The sequence below is a fragment of the Kogia breviceps genome, chromosome 2 (assembly GCF_026419965.1).
Source record: "Kogia breviceps isolate mKogBre1 chromosome 2, mKogBre1 haplotype 1, whole genome shotgun sequence".
In the NCBI taxonomy this organism is placed as follows: Eukaryota; Metazoa; Chordata; class Mammalia; order Artiodactyla; family Physeteridae; genus Kogia; species Kogia breviceps.
The window spans coordinates 138,697,125-138,718,668 of NC_081311.1; the positions used below are offsets into that span (position 1 = coordinate 138,697,125).

General features: G+C 39.4%; 1 protein-coding gene across 1 annotated transcript in view; it reads right to left on the reverse strand.

Annotated features, from left to right (window-relative positions):
• ABCB11 (ATP binding cassette subfamily B member 11) overlaps nt 1-21,544 on the reverse strand; it is an 85,031-nt gene that overhangs the window by 4,988 nt on the left and 58,499 nt on the right. Inside the window, exons 18-24 of the mRNA XM_059053947.2 lie at nt 17,209-17,373; nt 12,319-12,423; nt 12,070-12,231; nt 9,623-9,826; nt 8,332-8,573; nt 4,734-4,890; nt 3,388-3,585 (exon numbers count right to left, since the gene is read on the reverse strand). Of these exons, the coding sequence (XP_058909930.1) occupies nt 3,388-3,585; nt 4,734-4,890; nt 8,332-8,573; nt 9,623-9,826; nt 12,070-12,231; nt 12,319-12,423; nt 17,209-17,373 (1,233 nt within the window). The remainder of the gene's footprint in view (nt 1-3,387; nt 3,586-4,733; nt 4,891-8,331; nt 8,574-9,622; nt 9,827-12,069; nt 12,232-12,318; nt 12,424-17,208; nt 17,374-21,544) is intronic.

Consider the following 21,544-nt stretch of genomic DNA (forward strand, 5'->3'; position numbering starts at 1 on the left):
AGAATAGTAAAGGTACAGTATGTCTCACATACTATAATACTGGTAAGTATTTGGCCCCATGATTTCAGAAAAAGATTATATTAAATGGTGTAAATATATGATGTTTTAGATAATTTTTTGGCAGTGTAAAAAACAGACACTACTAGAAAAAATGTAAGGCATTCTTCAACAATTAGCTCTCGCTCATCTTCCTCTATGCATTTTCCATAGTACTTATAGACTGCAAAGCACGGTTTAACAATTAAATACTGGAGCTGTTTGCTAATTGTTGTCTATATGCTAGTATTGTAAACTCCTAGAAGACATAAGACATGCTTCATGCTCCTTAGAATTTCCCACAGGGCCTAATGCAGTGCTGGGCACATCATAGGTACCTAATTAAATGTTGAAAACGTTGCCTGTCTGAGTTTGTTAGCTTCCTTAAGAGCAAAGAGGATTTTTAAAAATTGCATTAAAGGTGGTATTTCTCCTACTGAAAAACGTTTGTAGAAACATTTTACGATGATGTAACAAAATATATTGTGTCTATGAAATGCAAGGAATCATACTGATTTCTTCATGGGCATTGCTTTCTACCTGCGACCAGAACATTCACTGAGTACATTCAGAGAAATATACTTAATATACATGTTAATGTTGAAGAAGTCAAACATGAAGGATTCAGGTCCCTGCATGTCATGTAGTTCACAGTCTACCTGGGTGATAGACATGAAAGATCTGACATTTGGGGAAACTGGATCCTCTCCTTTGTAGAGATCAGACCTCCAGTGCAATGTCCTTTCTAGATTCATCAATCACCAAATACTTTCAAACAAATTAAAATATCTATACCTAAAATTAATAAAAGTGATTATAAACTACAGATAATCAACTCTTATTCCTTATTTTCATAATTTCCTGGATTTTACCACTATCTGCTTGTTTTCTTTTTTTGCTTTATGTAAGGGAAATTTAGTTGCCTCTTTCAAGTTTCTTTCAGCATTTCTCATCATGTTATCTATCCTCATTGCAATGAAGATTATACTATTCAGGGATATCAGAAAGTCCTTTTTCAAAAAAAAAAGGATTAAATAATCAGTCAGACCCACACCTCTGAATCATTTCTTAGAAAACTACTTGCAGATGCACTCCAACAAAATAAGATGGAAAACCAAAGAAAGAGGAAGATACAGGAACCAGGAAATAATGGATCTAATCCAAAAGATACTACAGGAAATTCATAGGCTGACTGTTGTTCAGTAGGTGTAGGATGTAATTAGTCCAGGCAGTGGCAGAAATAAGGGAAAGAAGCAGGTTCCTCTGACTAGGTATCAGGAGAGAGACATTGGAAGAAACTAAAGATTTTATAAAGGCAGAGAATGCAAGAAAAAAAAAGTCTTTCAGAAAAACAATCAAGAAAGAAAAATGGGGCTTCCCTGGTGGTGCAGTGGTTGAGAGTCCGCCTGCTGATGCAGGGGATGCGGGTTCGTGCCCCGGTCCGGAAAGATTCCACATGCCGCAGAGTGGCTGGGCCCGTGAGCCATGGCCGCTGAGCCTGCACGTCCGGAGCCTGTGCTCCGCAACGGGAGAGGCCACAACAGTGAGAGGCCCGCGTACCGCAAAAAAAAAAAAAAAAAAAAAAAGAAAGAAAGAAAGAAAAATGTAATGCTAATGTACCTCACTACTTAACTATGAGATGAACAATATTTACTTAGCCATAATAAAAGTTAATAGATTTTCAACTTTTAGAATCAACCTAGAGTAAAAGCATGAAAGATAATAAATGTTATAAACAAAAGGTAAGCATTTTATATTCTTTTTTAAAAATGTAGTACATATATACAATGGAATATTACTCAGCCATAAAAAGGAATGAAACTGGGTCATTTGTAGAGATGTGGATGGATCTAGAGTCTGTCATACAGAGTGAAGTAAGGCAGAAAGAGAAAAACAAATATCATATATTAACGCATATATGTCGAATCTAGAAAAATAGTGAACCGATTTGTAGGGCAGGAATAGAGACATAGATGTAGAGACAGACATGTGGACACAGTGGGGGAAGGGGAGGGTTGGACAAATCGGGAGATTAGGTTTGACATAAATACACTACCATGTGTAAAACGGATAGCTAGTGGGAACCTGCTGTATAGCACAGGGAGATCAGCTCAGTGCTCTGTGACGACCCAGATGGGGGGGTGGGAGGGGGAGGGAGGGAGGTCCGAGAGGGAGGGGATGTATGTATACATACAGCTGATTCACTTCATTGTACAGCAGAAACTAACACAGCATTGTAAAGCAATTATACTCCAATTAAAGAAAAAAAAGATAATATAAAAGTATAGTTATTAGGACTTGAGAGGTAAAAAGAGGGAGGAAGAGGTGAAAATAGAGGTAGAATTGCTCATATTCTCATCTTAGAAAATGAGAATTCAAGAGATGTTATCTATAGGTGATGGAAAAGAAACAGAAGTGTATTAATTAAATTTACAAATAAAAGAAATTTTAAAAGTAATGTAACCATATTGGGAGGAGGTGGGTAAAAGGAGAGGGAGAAGTGAGGGTAAGCTAAATTTCCATCTCTTGAGAATAAATCAACAGAGGGTCTAAATTCGTTAAATCGTGAAACAGCAGCATAAGCATATTATCTAGGGACTTTGAGGTAATCATTGGGAGATCTAAAAACATAAAGTGGTTAAAGATAGCTGCCTTTGAGCAGAAAAAATGGAGAATGGGGGGGTGGACAGGGTGGAATAAGGGGTTGGTTTTGTTTTGTTTTTTCAAACAAATCTTTCTTATTTTACTTTGTGCTCCTCTGCATATATTATTTGGAAAAAATAGAAAGGAAAAAGAAAAGAAGAGAAAAGAGGAAGAAATTCTGTGGAAAATAAGAAACAAAGCAAACCACCCATTTTTCAAACATCCTTACCAAAGATTTATGGCATATGACTACCAATTTGAGGTCCTTATATTATTTAGACTTTAGCTTCTTGAACCAGGATTGTCTCCGATTTTTCATACTAAATTCCCTTTCTTACTCATTTATCATTGTGTTTCTTATCACCCCCACTTTTTCCATTCCCAGTCATTAGTTTCCTGATTAGTCTGTACTTTCTGCCCCATTTACAGGTAAGTGACTGCTTCTGTTAAGTACACTCATCTCCAGGTTTGCAGTTTTCTTTGCCTAACTGGTCAGCAGACCATCTGGAACTGGGAAGAATATAATGTTAGAAATTGTGAGGTAGAATCAGGTCAACCAGCAAATGACTGGAACTGGAAAATACTGTCCAAGGCAAGCACTTTGGAATGAGTCTGGCAAGACACAACCTTGAAGATGACTTTTAGGGGTTGGAGATACTCTGCAGAAAGCAAAATTCTCAAATGCACTGACAATTTTGCATTGCTTACCACCTTCCCTTGGTCAGGATCATAGAAACGTTCCAACAGCTGAATACTGGTGCTTTTACCACATCCACTGCTTCCAACAAATGCCAGGGTTTGCCCTGGACCAACAGACACTGAGAGACCATTCAGAACTTGTATATCAGGTCGGGAAGGATAAGTAAATTTACAGTCAACAAAGTCAATCTGCCCCTGGAAGTTGTCCTGTGGATGGGAAGATTAGAATTATATATGCTCTACTAGAATCTAGACTATTGAAAATGCACCTAAGCCTGTTTTAAATCCTTGCTTAAGATACCTTCAACACCAAGCTACCAAAGTGCAAAGTGTAAAGACAGCAAATTAATAAAATGGCATTCTAGTCCCTATTCCAGTAGATGTAGAATAAAAGGAGGCTTGAGCATTGAATTTAAAGATATTTGACCTCTTATTCCCATTCTAACCTAAGGGGATTTCCTTGTCACCCATTCTTTGACATTCTGCATGGAAGAAAAGAGAGGATATGATTACATCACAGAAGCCAGTAACTGCAAATTCCTACAGCTCTGTTCCCCCAGAGATTTAAAATAATAGCATTACACTTGAAATGACTTACACAGAAAGTTACTTGAGCCCTGAATTGCAAAGGTGAAATACGTTGAGTTGTACTCTCTGACGTGTGAGCTCTAGAAATGGATAGACATTTAACAAACCACACAGAGACTTACCTTTTATTGAGCTGAAGGAGAAACAGGGCATTTGACCAATTTTAAAAGATTTCTGAATTTAGTTGACTTTACTGGGGTTTAGGGGTTTTTGGCGCTCTTGAACATACTGGGATATTAAAAATTAGGCAGGGAAGATTAAAAAACACCTGTAGGGACTATCAATTAGAAAAAGTGATATTTCATTGAGATCAAATTAATTTTCTGGGAGTCCACATGAGCTCATGTGGAACACAGATAAACATGAATTAAATCAGTATTATTGGACAGGAGAAACTGGTTTTTCTACATTCCATACCAGGATATCAGTAGAAATCCTGGTGGTTGGGTAGGTCTCAAAAGGCATGTAGCTTCATTCATTCTGGAACTAAGTGTGTTTTATAGTACCTGTGTACTATAAAACAAGTATTCACTGGATATCATTGCCTTATTCAAGTTCCAGTTTTACGAAGAATTTTTAACGCTAAGGTACTTCTGTCCTTTACATTTGTAAATCTACTGTCTGTCCATTCCAAGGGCATATGAGTTTACCCATACACTGCAGAATTTAGAAGGTAAGTGGTCTTGAATAACCAGCCCCAATGGCTGCTCTGCACACACACAGAAGCACAAGCTTCCCCTGCTGCCCTCTCACCCCTCTATACTTACCCATCTTTCACCTGCACTGCTATACACCTTGATTGTGGGTTGTCGGTCCAGCAGTTGGAAAAAGCGTGTGGCTGAGATTTTAGCTTTGGCGTAACTTGGGGTATAAGAGGAGGCTCTCCCAAGAGCTGTCGCACTCAGTACAACTGAAGAGATCACCCTGTAGTTGGACAGACACCCAGATAGAAAGGGCGCGGTGTGGTTGGTGTGACAGCCTAAGAGGCAGGAGTTTGGGGGTTTAGCCCTGGAAAGGACCCAGCAGCCTTGAGCAGGTCTCTTTAGACTTGTCTGGGAATGGGAGATTGGAGACATTAGCCTTTTTCAAATTGTGTCCTAAGAAGAAAGGGTGAGGGGAGGATTGAACAAGGGGACCTCAGATCTCCAAACCCTGCTTCAACTACGACAGCCTTTTTTTTTTTTTTTTTTTTTTTTTTTTTTTTTTTTTTTTTTTTTTTTTTTTTTTGCGGTATGCGGGCCTCTCACTGCTGCGGCCTCTCCCGTTGCGGAGCACAGGCTCCGGACGCACAGGCTCAGCGGCCACGGCTCACGGGCCCAGCTGCTCCGCGGCACGTGGGATCCTCCCGGACCAGGGCACGAACCCGTGTCCCCTGCATCGGCAGGCGGACTCCCAACCACTGCACCACCAGGGAAGCCCTACGACAGCCTTTTAAAAAAAATTTGTTTGAGAAAAAAAGACTTCTTAGAAAAAAAAAAAAAAAAAAAAGGAGGGAGGTTGAAAGATCACCGGATTGGGTTGCATTTTTACAATGTTAACATTCTATGAATCTATGATTAATGTGTAAAAGACAATGACTGGCGATACAAGCATCAATTCTGTACCAAGCAGGCACGTAATTCATGCTTCAGACAGCATGATGCAATTGCCTGTACCCTTCTACTTGTCCCAGCCTCAATGTGTGCATAATTAATGAGCAAATAAGTGAATAAATAAATGAATGATAAATATGATAAGAGATAGCCCTTTTGCTCTATAGACCATGCTGCGAGGGGCACCCCCTGAAGTTGTCCACCTGCACTGCAATGCACCATGGGGCTTGCCTCAGTGGGGGTGGGGTGGTGTGGGGTGTCTCTGTTTTGGTTTTTGTGTGTGTGGTACACGGGCCTCTCACTGCTGTGGCCTCTCCCGTTGCGGACCACAGGCTCCGGACGCGCAGGCTCAGCAGTCATGGCTCACAGGCACAGCTGCTCCGCGGCACGTGGGATCTTCCCGGACCGGGGCACGAACCCGTGTCCCCTGCATCGGCAGGCGGACTCCCAACCACTGCGCCACCAGGGAAGCCCTCTCTGTGTGTTTTACTGCTCAGTTCATAAGCAGAAATTGTTTTAGGCCAGACTGGCAAAGCCAGACATCTCTAGGAGCCCAGTCCAAAACTTAAGCTATGACAAGCACCCGTAATAAAACAGGAAATGATGTCTTTCATTTTTTAAAGAGAAGCCAGAAATTGGGAGCTTTCTGTAGTGTCCCAATTTTTACACGTTGGCAAATAATTCTTCAAAAGTCTTACATAAACTAAACAAGTCAACAGTTTGTGATTTCTGATTTGGGGTTAGTAGCTCTACATACGCAAAAATTTAGAAAGGAGACTTTCCTGGTTGAGGTGGGCATAGTGGGGCAGGAGAAAAAAATTTCTCCTATATTTCTAGAAGATAGAGGGCAAGCAGACAGAACTCGTGGCTGGAGAAGAGATTTCTTTTACAGCCGATTTTCCTAATGTCCTCCAAGGCTTTCTCAGACCGTCTCCCCCTCATCCTTCCAAGGTTCCCTGCACCATCACACCACATCCATATGCATGTGCACCCAGTCTATTGGTACCCTGACACCCTTAGGTGTCTGGAAATGTGAGAAACTGGACTCAAAGCTAACCTTATTAGAAGAACAGACTCCAGCTATAAACAAAAGAACAAAATTCCCCTGACTAGTCTTTGCTCTCTCTACCTAGGAAGAGACAGCTAGACATGTGCCTTCTTTACAAGAAGTTCAAATAAGGTAGTCTAGGAACCATCTTATTCAAGGACTTTAGATTTTCTCAGCATTAACCAGTATGGTAGATTGTGAAAATGCTTAATTTGTCCTATTACTCTGTACACACCCTTTTGCAATATGATTTTTTTATTCCTCTGCCATATTGTGACTTATGATAAGAAAACTATATTGGTCTTTTGTCAGTTCCTGGCACAGAATCCTAAACCCTTGGAATTTCCCAATTTTTGAGAGGACCGAGTGTCTTTCGTTATGTTAATGAAGTGACTTTGGTAAAAACTCTAAATAACCTGAGGAGGGGGCCTGGTTGCCTGGACAGCCAACCATGCGATTAGAGGGGTGGAACTTCAGTCCCTTCCCCAACCTCAGGGGAGGGGAGAGGCTGGAGATTGAGTTCAATCGACAATGGTCAATGATTTAATTAGTCAGGTCTACGTGATGGAGCCTACATAAAAACCCAAAAGACAGAGTGCAGAGAGCTTCTGGGCTGGTGAACACGTGGAGGTTTGAGGAGAGTGGCATTCTTGGTGAGGGTATGAAAACTCCAAGCCCTTCCCACATACCACACCTTATGCTTCTCTTCCATCCGGCTGTTCCTGAGTTGTATCCTTTTGTAATAAACTGGTAATCTAGTAAGTACATGTTCCTCTGAGTTCTGTGAGCTGCTCTAGCATATTAATCAAAGCTGAGGATGAGGTCATGGGAACCTTGGGTCTACAGCTTGTTGGTCAGAAGCACAGGTGATGACCTGGACTTGCTTTGGTGTGGAGGGTTGGGGAAGGGGCGGTCTTGTAAGACTGAGCCCTTAACCTGTGGGAGGACCCAACGCTATCTCCAGGTAAATAATGTCAGGATAAACTGAACTGCAGCACAGCCATCAGGTATCAGTGCCATGTGATAGCCGTGTGAGAGTAAAGGAGAAACACTTATCGGAACCTCTCATCAAAAGATGGGGTCCGCTCCTCTTTTCTCTGAATCTGGACTTTGGCGTATGACTTTCTTTGGCCAAAGAGATATTAGAAAACATGATGCATGCAGAGTTGGCAAGCGCTTGCATGTTGGGGCTTGCAATCTTCTGTTGCACTTGGAACTCCGAGAACACAATGTGAAGAAAACAAGCTCAGCTGCTAAGAGGCCATGTGGAGAAAGAAGGGCACTCAGATGCCTGACTGAGTGAGTCAGCCCAGTCCAGAAGAACCACCCTGACAGCACACAGAATCTTTAAGAAATAATAAATCTGGGGCTTCCCTGGTGGCGCAGTGGTTGAGAGTCCGCCTGCCGATGCAGGGGACGCGGGTTCGTGCCCTGGTCCGGGAAGATCCCACAAGCCACGGAGCGGCTGGGCCCGTGAGCCATGGTCGCTGGGCCTGTGCGTCCGGAGCCTGTGCTCCGCAATAGAAGAGGCCACAATAGCGAGAGGCCCGCGTACCGCAAAAAATAAATAAATAAATAAATAAATAAATAAATAAATCTGAGCTGTTTAAGACACCATGTTTGGGATGGTTTAAGCAGCAGAAGCTGCTTAAATGGTCTGGATAGAACCAGACCATTCCTCCCTAGAGTGCTGATCTTTTATGACTTTGGCCAGGTAGTCCTCACCTGAACACATAGCTGAAATGGAGCCCCTCATTGGGAATTAAGTAACCTCCATATCTGTAGGAAGCAGAATTAGCAACAAACACAATGCACTGGGAAAAACCAAAGCAGAATCCGTAAACATTTGCTTTTCGGATGGCTGTCTTGTATGGCTTCTCCAGTTCAGTCTCAAACACTTCTATAAACTGCCTCTCCTTTCCAATCCCAGCCACAGTGCGAATATTACTGAGGGCTTCATTTGTAATCTGAAGAATGAAAAAGAGTTTTAGAAATAAAAGAGCAGAGATAACTGCTTTCATGACTCTTTCAACCGTTACATGGATTAGACCTGGTGCAAATGACAGAAGGCAGTATACGGCACAGATGGGGGCATCATCTGGGAACATAGAGAAGCTGCTGGAGGTCAATTTGACTGGACGCTGAGACATTCTATCAGTTCAACACAAGTACTACCTGATCCTAACATGGCTTTGTTGCCTCTACTTGTTGAGGAAGAGAGAAGAGGGGGAAAAATGCTACACAAGGCTATCTTTGTGAATTCATTTGAAATGTTCAAAATGGTATCTTTAGATGTGTCTGAGAGAAAAAGATTGTTTACTAATATAAACCTAAAATGTTAAGTTCTATTTCTTAAAAAATTATGACCAAATACTATATAAGATAGATTAAAACTGAGTATGAAGTTTATCTTTTAGTCTATACTACGAATCTGTATTTGTTTCAATGTCTACTCTAGGGTAAATAACCACTGTTTCTGAATTAGGGTCCTATCCTAAAAAAGGTACAAAAGTGGGCTACTTCCTACTATTGGCATATGAAATTCTTTTGGCTTCTGCCTACTTGGGCAATGTTCACATTCCCTCTTTAAAGAGAAAAAACCTAGTTTATAGTAAATTTGTTAAAAGGTGAGGGTGTGTGTATGTGTGTGTGCATGATTCCTTATTCCTGATATCTGTCTATGCCGCCATATTTTCATTTACCTCTGATAACCAGATTTAATTAGGACATACTCTTAAAAGTACATAGCTAAAACCTAAATGTATTCGAGACCTAAACTGTATATATCTCATGGTTCTCTTTGGGAAAGACATTTGCCACAAGCCAGGCAGACACTGAAGTGTGAAAGTTAAAAGTATGTGCCATTAAAAAGATAGTAACTCCTCTCTGTGTGGGTGGCATGACCTGGAGAAACCATTAAGCTGAAAAAAACAAATAGACATTTGCACCCCTCATTCTTAGCAGTCTGACAGCCACTCAGCCATAAGCAGTCTGCAAAGTGGGTCTGGGAGATTACCTGTCCTGCGACCTCCAGAGCCTGCTTGTCATGAGAGGCAAATCCCATCAACATTTTGGTTTGTATGGCTCCCGATAAAGCCAAGAACGGGAAGAAGCACACTATGACCAGGCTTAGCTTCCAGCTAAAGAAGAAGGCGATGATCATGGCCACGGTGATGTTAGTGAAGGAATTGACCATCATCCCGATCTGAGAGCCGGCAGCCTGCAAACCGAAAGTGATCAACCAATTTCAGACACACAGTCTCTAACTAAATATCATAAAAAAGCTATTTCGTAGCAAACAGATAGGTTTTAAAGAATTATTTTGATAAAATATACATAACAATGTTTATTATTTTAGCCATTCCTAAATGTACAAGACAGTGGCATCCAATACCTTCACAATTGTAACTATCACCACATTTATTCCCCAAACTTTTTCATTATTCCTAACAAAAACTATACCCATTCAATTTAACATCCCTTCCTCCCTCTCCCCAGCCAGCTCCCGTTAACCTCTATTCTATTTTCTGTCTCTATGACTTTGCCGATTCTAGATACCACATATAAGTGGAATCATACAATATTTATCCCTCTGTGTATAGCTTATTTTATCAAGCGTAATATTTTCAAGATCCATCCTGTTACAGCAGGTATCAGGATTTCATTTATTTTAAAGTCGAATAATATTCCATTGTGCATATGTACCATATTTTGTTTATCCATTGATCTATTGATGAAAACTTGTGTTGTTTTCACCTTTTGGCCATAATGAATAATGGTGCTATGAATATGGGTGTACAAGTATGTTTCATCACTGCTCTCAATTCTTTTGGATATACACCTAGGAGTGGAATTACTGATCATATGGTAGTTCTATGTTTTAAAAAGGGAGAGTCTTTTAATTAAAGAGCACCCCCAATGCACTTGAAGGCTGGATTAATAAAAGTACATCTTATTCACACCTTCTTGGGAGCTCATGTATTGACTAATCTCATTTCATGGGTATCAGAGCTAGATCAGTCAGCGTGAGATTAATTCTAGTGATAATGAATAACCTATAAAAGCTCCTTGCAGATTGAAGGTTGCAGAAATAGAAGAGATGAGATTATGGCTTATTTATTTAATCTAAGGTCAAGAATAAGGTAAACTAGACACTAGAATATGCAAATGTTGAGAGTAAAATTGGTAAAAACTTTAAGCAGTAAGACAATACATATTAAAACCTTTCAAAATGATTATACATTTTGATCCAGTGATTATATTTTGAGAACTAAAAATATAATCAAGGGTATGCCACAAGCTTGATGCAAAATGATATAAATTGCTTATGTGGGGAGGGAGGACCTAAACAGGGAATTCTTTAAGATATATATTAAAATGATGAATTAAGCATTCATTAAAAATGCATTGTAGAAGGATATATAAGGACCAAAATATGCTCACATCAGACTGTTTCAGGAGAAAAAAGAAAGATTACAAAATAATATGTACGGTGTGACCCAATGACTGTGGGAAACACATTTTCGATTTATACAATAGAAAAAGCCTAGAATGATCAAAATGAAAAATTTACAGGGATTTTCCTCTAAAGAGGATTCCATGTTCCTTTGAAATTCTCCATATCATGGTTCATATTGTTGGTTGAATTGGTAGAAGTCGAGATACACAGTACAGTACTACAAATGCAGTGAGTTTTTTCTTCCAAGAGCCTCACAGACAAACCATGACTTTTCTTTTTCCTCTTTTTCTGATTTTTATAGAAAGTGAGCAGTGGTGTTGAGAGGCAAACTGAACTCTTATCCCTTTAACCAAATGCCTGGTTTTATAAAGGTGTAGCCTCATCTTGTACACGTGTGCAAATCTCCTGAACAAGGCTACAGGTTCTGGGGTTTAGAAACCACAGCTTAGTCTCCCTTAGTCAGAAAAGACAGCCCTTGGAATGTGTCAGGATTCTAGATAGCAATCATCTCCCTCTTTCCCTCAGGTTCCCGGCTGGGCTGCTTAGAACAGCTTCTTTTCCTAAGACTAACTTACAAGCCAGGCACCTGTGGAAGGAGGCTTTTTTTCCACACACACCCTCTGGGGGCACCATTAAGTCTCATGGAATCTGAGCCTCTGGGCCTAAAAAAAAAAAAAACAAAAACAAACAAACAAACAAAAAACACGATCTGAGAAAGGAGGGAAAGTTCTTCTCAATTGCTAGACTCAGAGGAAATGCAAAACTGACAGATTTTGATTCATGCCCTAACACTGATTCTGGGCATTACCTAGGAGACAGTGTGCTTTAGCTGCTGTTTGTCAGCTTTGGAAATGGGTGAAAATGTAGCTCTGGGGTATCCCCCCGCGAGTTCCTGTTTCATAGGAAATATGTACGTGGTTATTGGAATTACGTGATTATTGGAATACATAAAGGAAAGAAAGTCTACTCCAGTTACGACATCCCTGGTTTCCCCCATGGCTTACCCCTTGAACTTGAGAAGCATCTGTAGCAAGCCTTGTTGTCAGTGCTCCAGGGCTATTTCTGAGGTCATCAAACCAGCCAATGTCTTGCCCTAACATTGCTCTGAAACCCAATTTACGTAGCCTTTTTGTGAGGAGTTCCCCGGATTTAGCAAAAGCATATCCCTGAAACATAAAGGAGTCGTTAGTGATATTTTAACAGGAAAAGGGGGAAAATAACTAAATCGCTTACTGAAAAATAAAATTCCTTACCTGCAGAAATTGAGTGCATAAAGACACACAGCCTATTGCTACAAAGACCAGGCACACACCGTGGATCTGTGACCTTTGTTCTTCTTTATCAGGAATTGAAAAAGTCTTTGCAAGACAGTAAGCAAGGAAGTAACTTTAGTATTAACAAACAATAGCAAAAGAAATCAATTCAAATATGTTTAAGAGAAATTTCTCTTAGGCTTTGGGTTAAAAACCAGTTCACTTTAAACATACTAGCATTAAACCAAAGTTAACTATGAACATGTACACTTAATTCTCTGTGGGGAAGGAAGGCTGGTGAATGAAAACCAGTGGTTTTGACTGACAGAATTTTTGTCTCGTTTCTTTGCCTGATGTAGACAATTGTATTGGCTTTTCTTTGATACAGATGAAAAATATGATGAAATGCCTCAAATTCTTTACATAATAAGGCAAGGAAAAAAAGAAAGGAAGGAAGAAAAGAAGAAGGAAAGGAGGAAGAAAAGAATGGGGGAAGTTACTTGAGAATCTGAGAATATTATTCCGGGACAAAACTCAAAGTAATATGACCTATGTCTTTCCCCAGTAATAAAGATGGCTTTCCCACTCAGGTACCTCGCCCATTATTAGTTTTATAGATTACATATATATATATATATATATATATATATATATATATATATATACACAAATAATAGAATCATTATAAAAGCAACTGGCACACACACACAAAAGCAACTAGCTATCAAGGCATTAACTGGAATCGTCTTAGGACAGAAAAGCTTCCATCCATCAGAGGCTGAAATTGTTGCTTCTAAATCACCAGAAGCTGAAAACACTCCCCTCAAAAAACTATGGAAATTATGAGTGGGGTTTTTTTTTTTCAGTCTATAATAAGTGGTAAACTATACTCATAAGTATATTCTGAACTTACAGGCACATGCTCAAGTAACTGACTGGGAACCAAGCTGTTGCAATAAGAAAATGGAAAGAATAGCTGCATATTCTAATGACATCACCCTACAGTGAAGTAGATTTTAGGTATATCCAAACCCTCCTAATTCAGACTAAGTGAGGGAACTGTGAGAGTTCAGAAAAGCTATTTATTAGAGAGCTGCACAATAAATCCTTACTTATTGCTCTACATTAATCTGAGTAACTAGAACAATGCCAGAAAGCAGTTGCTCAAAGGAAACCATTTATTCAACAAATATTTATTGAATGCCTGCTATATGCCAAATAAATCTCCTGTAAACAATGTATACTACTCCATTAACAAATCCTTTTTTGTAAAGCAGAAGTAACCCGTTGAAATTATCACAAATTCCAAAGTAGGGAGAGAGGTTCTAAATTAATGAGATGTACTGTTTCTAGGACAGAGCATTTGGGCCCGTTAGGTTCTTAGCAATAAAGAATACATTCATTCTTAAAGAATGAAGTGGGTTCAAAAGATGCCACAGTCATTCACCCCACCATGGAATAACTCATGTAAGTTTACTTTACAGTTTACAAATACAAGGACTTAAAGACATATTTCAGTTTGGTTTTAAAAATCGCTATACAAATCCCCACAAACCCCAAACGGTGATACCACAATTCTCATTCCTCTCTAAGGTCACCTATTATAATCATGGACTATAGTACTGCATATTAGCCAGTTTAGCTCTTATTTTATAGATGGGAAACTAAAGCCCACAAGATCGAGTCCTTTGTCCAAGCTCATTTAGCTGGTGGTTATTATTAGATAAGGAAGTGCCTGGTTTCCAGATTCCAGTGCAGTGGTTTTCTTCTGGGCACGCTCTCTTGGCTCCTGATATTACCCGTCTTCTCAGTGTTAAAAAAGAATGTTTGGCTAATATTAAGTTCAAGATTGGGCATCAGCTGTCTGTAATCTTCCCCCCCACACAAACTCTACTGCATGAGTTCTTTGTACGGTCCTACTGAAATGCAACCCAAAGGACTGCCCATCCCCCGGTCCTTCTGTTTTTAGACTAGCTGTAGTTCAAGCACACACCTCCATCATTTTGTAAAGGTAAGTTTGTTTAAGGAGAAGATGAACATTCTCTAGACTCTTGCTATTTACCAGATGCAAATGTGCTACTTAACCTACTTTAACTTAAATGAGAATTTCCTTAAATTAGGATTCTTAAAACAACCCAGTGAGGTAGATTTTCTCACCCCATATTATAGATAAGGAAGCTAAGACTCATCAAGGGGAAACCACTTGCCCAGATGCACGCAGACAGGGCAGAGCAAAGACCTGCGGCAAGTCCAGGGCTGGCTGACTCCAGCGTTCACGCTGTTCCCCAGCACGCTATGTCCAAACTGCAGTGCTTGGAACACTTGGCACCTTTTCCAAGTCAAATAAACCCAGGGAAAGTGAACCAGAGAAATTATGCTTTATGTGTACATTGAGGCTTCGCTAGATTAGCAACCAGGCCCCTAACACCCAATCATTTGCTGGGTCCTCGTTCCAAACTGTGGTCTCAGTACCAACTGTGAATATTGTGCCCTTTAGATATGTCAGAATGAAAACAGTGCAATTAAAACCAGACTATTATCTGACTCATGATTATACCCTATGAGATGAAAGCATCATGAACCCACCGATGAATATGTGATAATTATGCTAAGAGGCACACAAAAACAACCTTCTTTATCAAAGAAGAAAAATAGTAAAGCTTTATCCTCTTAGCAAATATAACCCTGTGAGAGCCTTAACGATGAGCAGATTTTGGATTTCACCAACTAGATCCTGCTACTCTGATCCTTTGGTCCTTAAGTGAAAAGCTGAATTGCTCAGGCTAGGATTTTCTGGTTGTGACCAGAAGAATCACAGAGAATATTCTCACCACCAATAACCAAGGGCAGGGGTTATAACTGGATCATCCATTTTTTTTTTGACTTGGCTATTTCATAGACCACTAGAGCTGGAAGTTATCTTACAGATCATCTTTGTCAATCCTTCCTTTTATAGTTAAGGAAACTGAGACCCAGAGAAGTGGCATGATGTGACCCCAGGGCAGAAAAATAGTCTCCTGGCAGGGAACCCAGGACTCTTCCCAAAACAGTTCACACACAGGGCTTGGGTGAAGTTGAGTAAATGCATTCCATACTCTACATTTATAAAAGAGAAAGAGATGATCAGCAACGAAGTTGACATCCTGGAATTATTTTAAAAGCGAACATCTAGGGCATAGTCTTGGGTCTTAACAGATTCAGTGTCACCCCCTACACCCTCTACATCTGCATCACTGCTCGGTGGAATGCATTTCCAGAGCCTCTCCCTAGTAGAATGTCAGCTTTATGAAAACAAGGAGGGCTCTGGTTTTCTTGCTCCCCCTAATACCAGCAACAGTGTCTGGAAAACAGTAAGTGATCCATAAATATTTGGTGAATGATGAGTGGATTTTTTGCTTTAATGTCTGTCTTCCTCATAGACTGGAAACTGCATTAGGGAAGGCGCCCTGACTGACACTGTGTTCCCAAGTCCCTAGTCTAGGGGAGATAATCAACAAATACCTATTGAGTGAATAAAAGAACATTTCTATTATGTTTAGGGTATGGTATTTACTAGATATTAATGAATATAAATTAATTATTAAAATATTTTCAGCATAATCAGAAATTCAGTTTACCAGAGTTGGCCCCTGTGTTTCCAATTTCCTACCTTTCTGATGATTTCCTCACTTAACACAAGGGGGCAGTGTGAAAATTGAAGCGGTGGCTGAGGCCCTCCCTATAGGACTGATTTGATTTTGCTTGTGGACTATACAAGTCTTTTTATACAACTCATGCCTGAAGGGACTTAACTTCTGGTCAGGAACTCTGCCAGAGAGACCGCAAGAGAGAAAGAACAGTAGAGGAGGAAACTAAAACTTAGGACTCTCACAAATCCTTCAAAAAAGCTGGTGCTAGTCCAGGTCCCATCACCTAATGTGACCCTGTATCACCTTGAACAAGTCGTTACAGTTCTCTAGATTCTAGGTTTGACTCCTTGTTGACCTCACAGGATTTGTGTGTGTGTGTAAATTTCAACTAGGAAAATGTGATAGCATTACTGAGAACTAATTTTGCAATGATAAGGTTTTATTGGAACTTGGTTCTGCAGTCACACTGCCTGGATATAAATCCCAGATCCACCACTCACTCCCCTAAATTCTTTATGCCTTGGTTTGCTCCTTTATCAAACGGGAACAATAAGGATACCTACCACAGGTGGTTATTAGAAAAGTTTAGTGAACTATTGTATACAAAGTTCTTAGATAGTGCCTAATTATTGTTTGTAGTCATTATTATTATTATTTTACTATAACAATGAATTCAGATGGAGAATATCAAAACTCCTAGGAGGTGAAAAACTGAAATAAGCTTATTCTTTATCCATGCCTTATTTTACTTCTCTCTTCCTTTTCCTGTTTTCTCCTCATCTCCCCATTTCAATGGTACAACCAGCAGAAGAGAAGAGTATTATACAACATGCATGAACACCTGCTATTACAGGTCAAACTTTGTACCTCAGCTGTTCAGCAAGATCAAAATGGCCCCCCAATCCTTTTGTATTATTCCACCAACCTGCTTTGCATTCTGATTTGGTTTGCATATAGGTAAATACCCTCTTCTGACACTAAATTTGCAGCCATAGAGCTGTTTTTTTACAGACACGATGCCTGTTGGAGGGTGCTGCCAGCCCAAATGAAAGACCGTTTCACTTTCTTGCCTCCTGTGTGATGGAGACTCGAGACATTTTTAATCCTTTAGAGATGAGAAAAAAGAGCTTAAAAAAAGCTTAAAAATAAAAAAGAGCTAAATACATTACAACAAAGAGCCAACCTATCAAAAATGACAATATCCACTGATAGACAAACCAAAGGTAGGAGGAGAATAAAGCTGGTCCAGCTGTTTGCTTACCCCAAGAATCTGGCTGAAGAAGAAGGCATAGAAGGGTGTGACTGTCCCATTGACAGCTGCGCCCACAGCCCCTACCAGCATGTAGGGCCATTCTGGAGCATTAACTTTCAGAATCCTCCAAACTGGGGCAGGTTCAATTTCTTCTTCCACAGGAATGTTCTTGTCCTTGAGGGAAGATGGAGTTACATTAATCATCTAAATTTCTGCATATACTCTTTTGTTATACAGCAGACCCTTTGGCATTCACAGATTTGAGTCATGGTTTGATTGGTTATGAGTGACCTTAAAGATCTAGGAGACGAAGTGATTTGTTATTTTGTGAACAATCGTTCTGAGTTGCTTGCCACCATGCTGTGACTTGGATGGCCTCCATCCTAGAGTGTCTGCTCATCTGAAGGTGAGCTTGTAGTTCTCCTTTCACAATTGCATCGGTATTAACTCTTGGGGAGTAATAAATATGTTGGATCTGTAAGAAAAATAACCCCCCAATTTTAAAAAGTTTTTGTGTTATAGTGGTATTTACATATTTGAGGACTTGTGAAATTTTCAAGATTTGTCTTTCATAAATGTCAAAGCTCTAAAATCTTGTAACTGGCTAAAGCTCTAAGGCAGGCCAGTGCATCTAAACAGGGCAAAATAATTTTTAAAATGTATTAAGTGGTGTCGACAGTTATCAACTGCATGTTTTCTCTAGGGTTTTCCTTAATTAGTGCCCAGAAGTAAATGGTAATCAATTTGGATTTCTAAATTCTGCATTTTCTTCACAAGGAGTAAAAATTATTTCAAAATTTCCCTATTCCAATCTCTTTAGTTGCCCTTAAAGTGTCAGAGCTAGCAAATTTTTATCCTCTTAAAGGCATAAATATATTCAGAACATCATCGTTTTTACCATCATTTTTCCTTGTTATAGATATTGTTCAGTGCTTGGTCTTTAGGCCCATTATTCAATAGTTTGTTAAATTTATTGCCCACTTTGTTTGAGAAAGGGTTTTAGGTGACATATATAGATCTGTATTGATTTACTTTTTACTTTTTCTATTAAAATATACTAAAAATGTCTACAGTAAATTGACTACAAAACTATTAGTGCTCTCTTTCATTAATATGCAGTAATTTACCCCTTAGGGAGCTGAATGTCAGGAACAGAAGACAGCAAGGAACTTCAAATACTATCCTTTTGCTTCCAAAGTCAAAGTCTACATTACCAAGTCAATTGAAATAAAAGGCTGCTGTTCCTCTCATTCTAGTTGCAAGTCAAAGAGGATGGAGGAAGGCAGCTCAGCTGGTGACAGATTTGCCAATGCCTCTGTTTCAAGTTCTCTCTTGGCCTGCCCTCAACAGTTGCACTTGTCGTCACTACTCACTCATGCAGCAAATCCTTCAATGATTTCATCTCTGACATCTTACTAAATTCTAGGAAATCAATGCAGAGAGGAAGACAGGTGGCTGGGAAAGCATGAGGGAAACAGGTGTAGAAAGAATGGGGTTCTTGGATGAGCCTCATATGGTCACTAATGGAATATATCACTGAGTTCTTTAACTCTCTGAGGCTCAGTTACCTATTCCTCAAAAGGAAAGTTGCGTGGGGGAGACAATTCTCTATGGGTCTCTCATGTTTCTGCACATCTTGTGAAAAGAAGCATTGACATCCTTTGTTCAGGCTATTTATTCAAGGATATTTGTACAGCAAATAGCCTTGGAGGACACAGGTAGTGTCTCCATCCCAAGAAAAGGACAGATGTGCTTATTGCCCATTATAAAAACATCAGGTTCCTCAAGCCCAGGATTCCTCTCCCCGTTCATTTGCTGGTATCATCTGGCTCTCTTTGCATCAACTTAACGGGAAGTGGGGTTGGGCTGGGGAACTAGTGCAAATGCTACACTCTGGCTCCTGCTTGTGCTTTGAGTAGAAGGTCATTTGTCTCTGATGCAGAGCTCTTGTGTATTCTGCCAGCATCCATGAAATTGGGTCAGGCTATAGCTTGCAATAGAGCAAAATATCAGACCCTTTACAGTTCTAAACAGTGGTTGGTGTCCAGTTCTGGATGCTTACTAGACTCATGTGGGTCAAAGATTAAAATTACAGACACCTGGGTCCCATCAACAGAAATTCTATTTTAGTAAGCCTAAGTGTGAATTTGTGTTTTAAAAAATACTCCTCAGGTAATTCTGATGACAAAGCCCATTTTTTGAGGTCCTCAGCACTACACAATCTCCAAAACTCCTTCTAGAACTAAATGTTTGGGGTGCCATGTTTGAACGTTTTGCAAGTGTCAGCTGAGCTATACCATCTAGGGACATTAAACTCCAACATTTCCTGGAACAACTGTCCCACAGGATGGTCCACCCACAGTCTGACATGATACAAATTTCCCTGGTCTTCTGATATCTGAAGGTATCCCTAAACCTTAACAACAAAACCAAAGACATCTAAAAGTAGTATGAAGTACCTTTTGTCCAGTGTTAACATCCCAAGATAGGCTAACAGGAAGCAAAATGTAATTAATTTGAATAATTTTCTTTTTTTCCCCTTTCATTAAAAATTTGACTTTAAAGGAAACTATGCCCCAACCCCCCAAAAGATGAGGCTATTAAGACTTAATGATGAAAAAACTAGGAAATCTGTCCCTGAGTAATTGACTTTTGATTGACTTTTATTTGATATTGCTAAAAGACAGTAGAAGAATAAAAGAAAATTAAAGTCATTATGTACAGAAGGGTTTTTACCTCTGGGATTTTGCAAAGCTAAAGACGAATTTACTCATCTAAAAAAAGCTAAAAAGCTAAAGATTATATATATATATATATATATATATATATAGCAACCCAGTAACTCACAGAGAGATACAATTATAAAAGTTTATATATGCTTCCTCACTGCAGGGTTCCTGCCTCTATTGTGTCAATGTCAAGTTGCACAGTGCTCATTTATTTATCATATGTCAAGAAGGATCCTGCTAGCAGCTCCAGTGCAGGGAGAAGGACAGTGGACCTTTTCATCTTTGCATCCCTAACACAATACCTGGCACGTGATAGGTGTGCGATCAGTGTTTATTGGATGAAAGAATGAATGAAGCTTTTATGCCCGTGGCGCATACATGCAAGAAAACATTTATTTAAAAAACACTGATCACTCACTTACAATGTAGATGGTGCAATGCTAGACAATGAGCTTTTCCCAGCTTCCTTCCTTCCATCTCCTTGTGTAGGTCAGGTGAAAATATAACTTCCTACTTCAATACTTTGTTACATTGACTTTGTCATGCCAATCCATAGGGGTCTCCTGCCTCGATAAGGACCTTAAGATATGGTGATAGGAAATGGTAACTATGACCAAGAAGCAGGGAGTCTCCAAATAATCAAAAACTGATAGTCATTTTTATAGATCCTCTGTCCTATCTCTTAACCATTGCCTAAACCCTGTCTCCAAATTAGCTGTGATGAAGCTATGGATTTCTAATATTTGACCTTGACTCAATCTCCTATATATTCTACCTTTTTAGTTTCCCTAAAAGAGATGCCTAGATATCAGAGACTGGAACCTCTAGCCTGCAGGTTTCCCCTAATCCTAATCTTAATTTTGTCAGCATTGTAACTAAGATCTGACTCCATTTATGAGAGCCAAAAGTATAGCTTGGAGAGGAAGAGAAAACAGGCTGCAGTCATGGCTCTGTCACCAGCTAACTATGAGATGTTGGGTCAGACACCCCACTTAGAGTTTGGAAGGACAGACTCTTGAAACCATTTCCTGAAGTTTTCGGAATCAAAACTCTAAGAGACCACAAGGTGGAGATAACTCCTTTATATAAGTAAAACCTTTGCACTGCCACAGAAGGTAGAACATCTCCCAATTAACAGAAGGTCAGGTTAGACCTTCTTCATCAAAATAAGAAAAAAAAAAAAAAAAAAAAAGAATTTTGCCAGTGCTTAATCTTACAGAATTTAGTTAACTATTAAAAAACTTTAAAATGTACTTGGATGAGAAAGTCCATACTTTAACCAAACAGGATTAAATTTTATTAACCCTGATTCTGTTGTTTACTTTTAAAAAATACTTAATTTTTAAATCAAAAAGATTCTAATATAATTATCCTACAAATGAGCAGTATTAATATAAACATAAGAGTTTTATTCACTTCAAGCTTTAGCAAAATCGCACTGGTGTCCCTGTTACTTTCTTCCTTTTCCTTCCTTAACTAGAGAGAGAAATCAGAGTGTCAACTTAATAAAATTACACTGGGTTATGGAACATTTTTGTTTCTCTAAAACTAATCTCTATATTTGATTTAGGTTTCCATTTATTTAAATATCTCCCTTCTGAGTTTTTCCTGCCTCA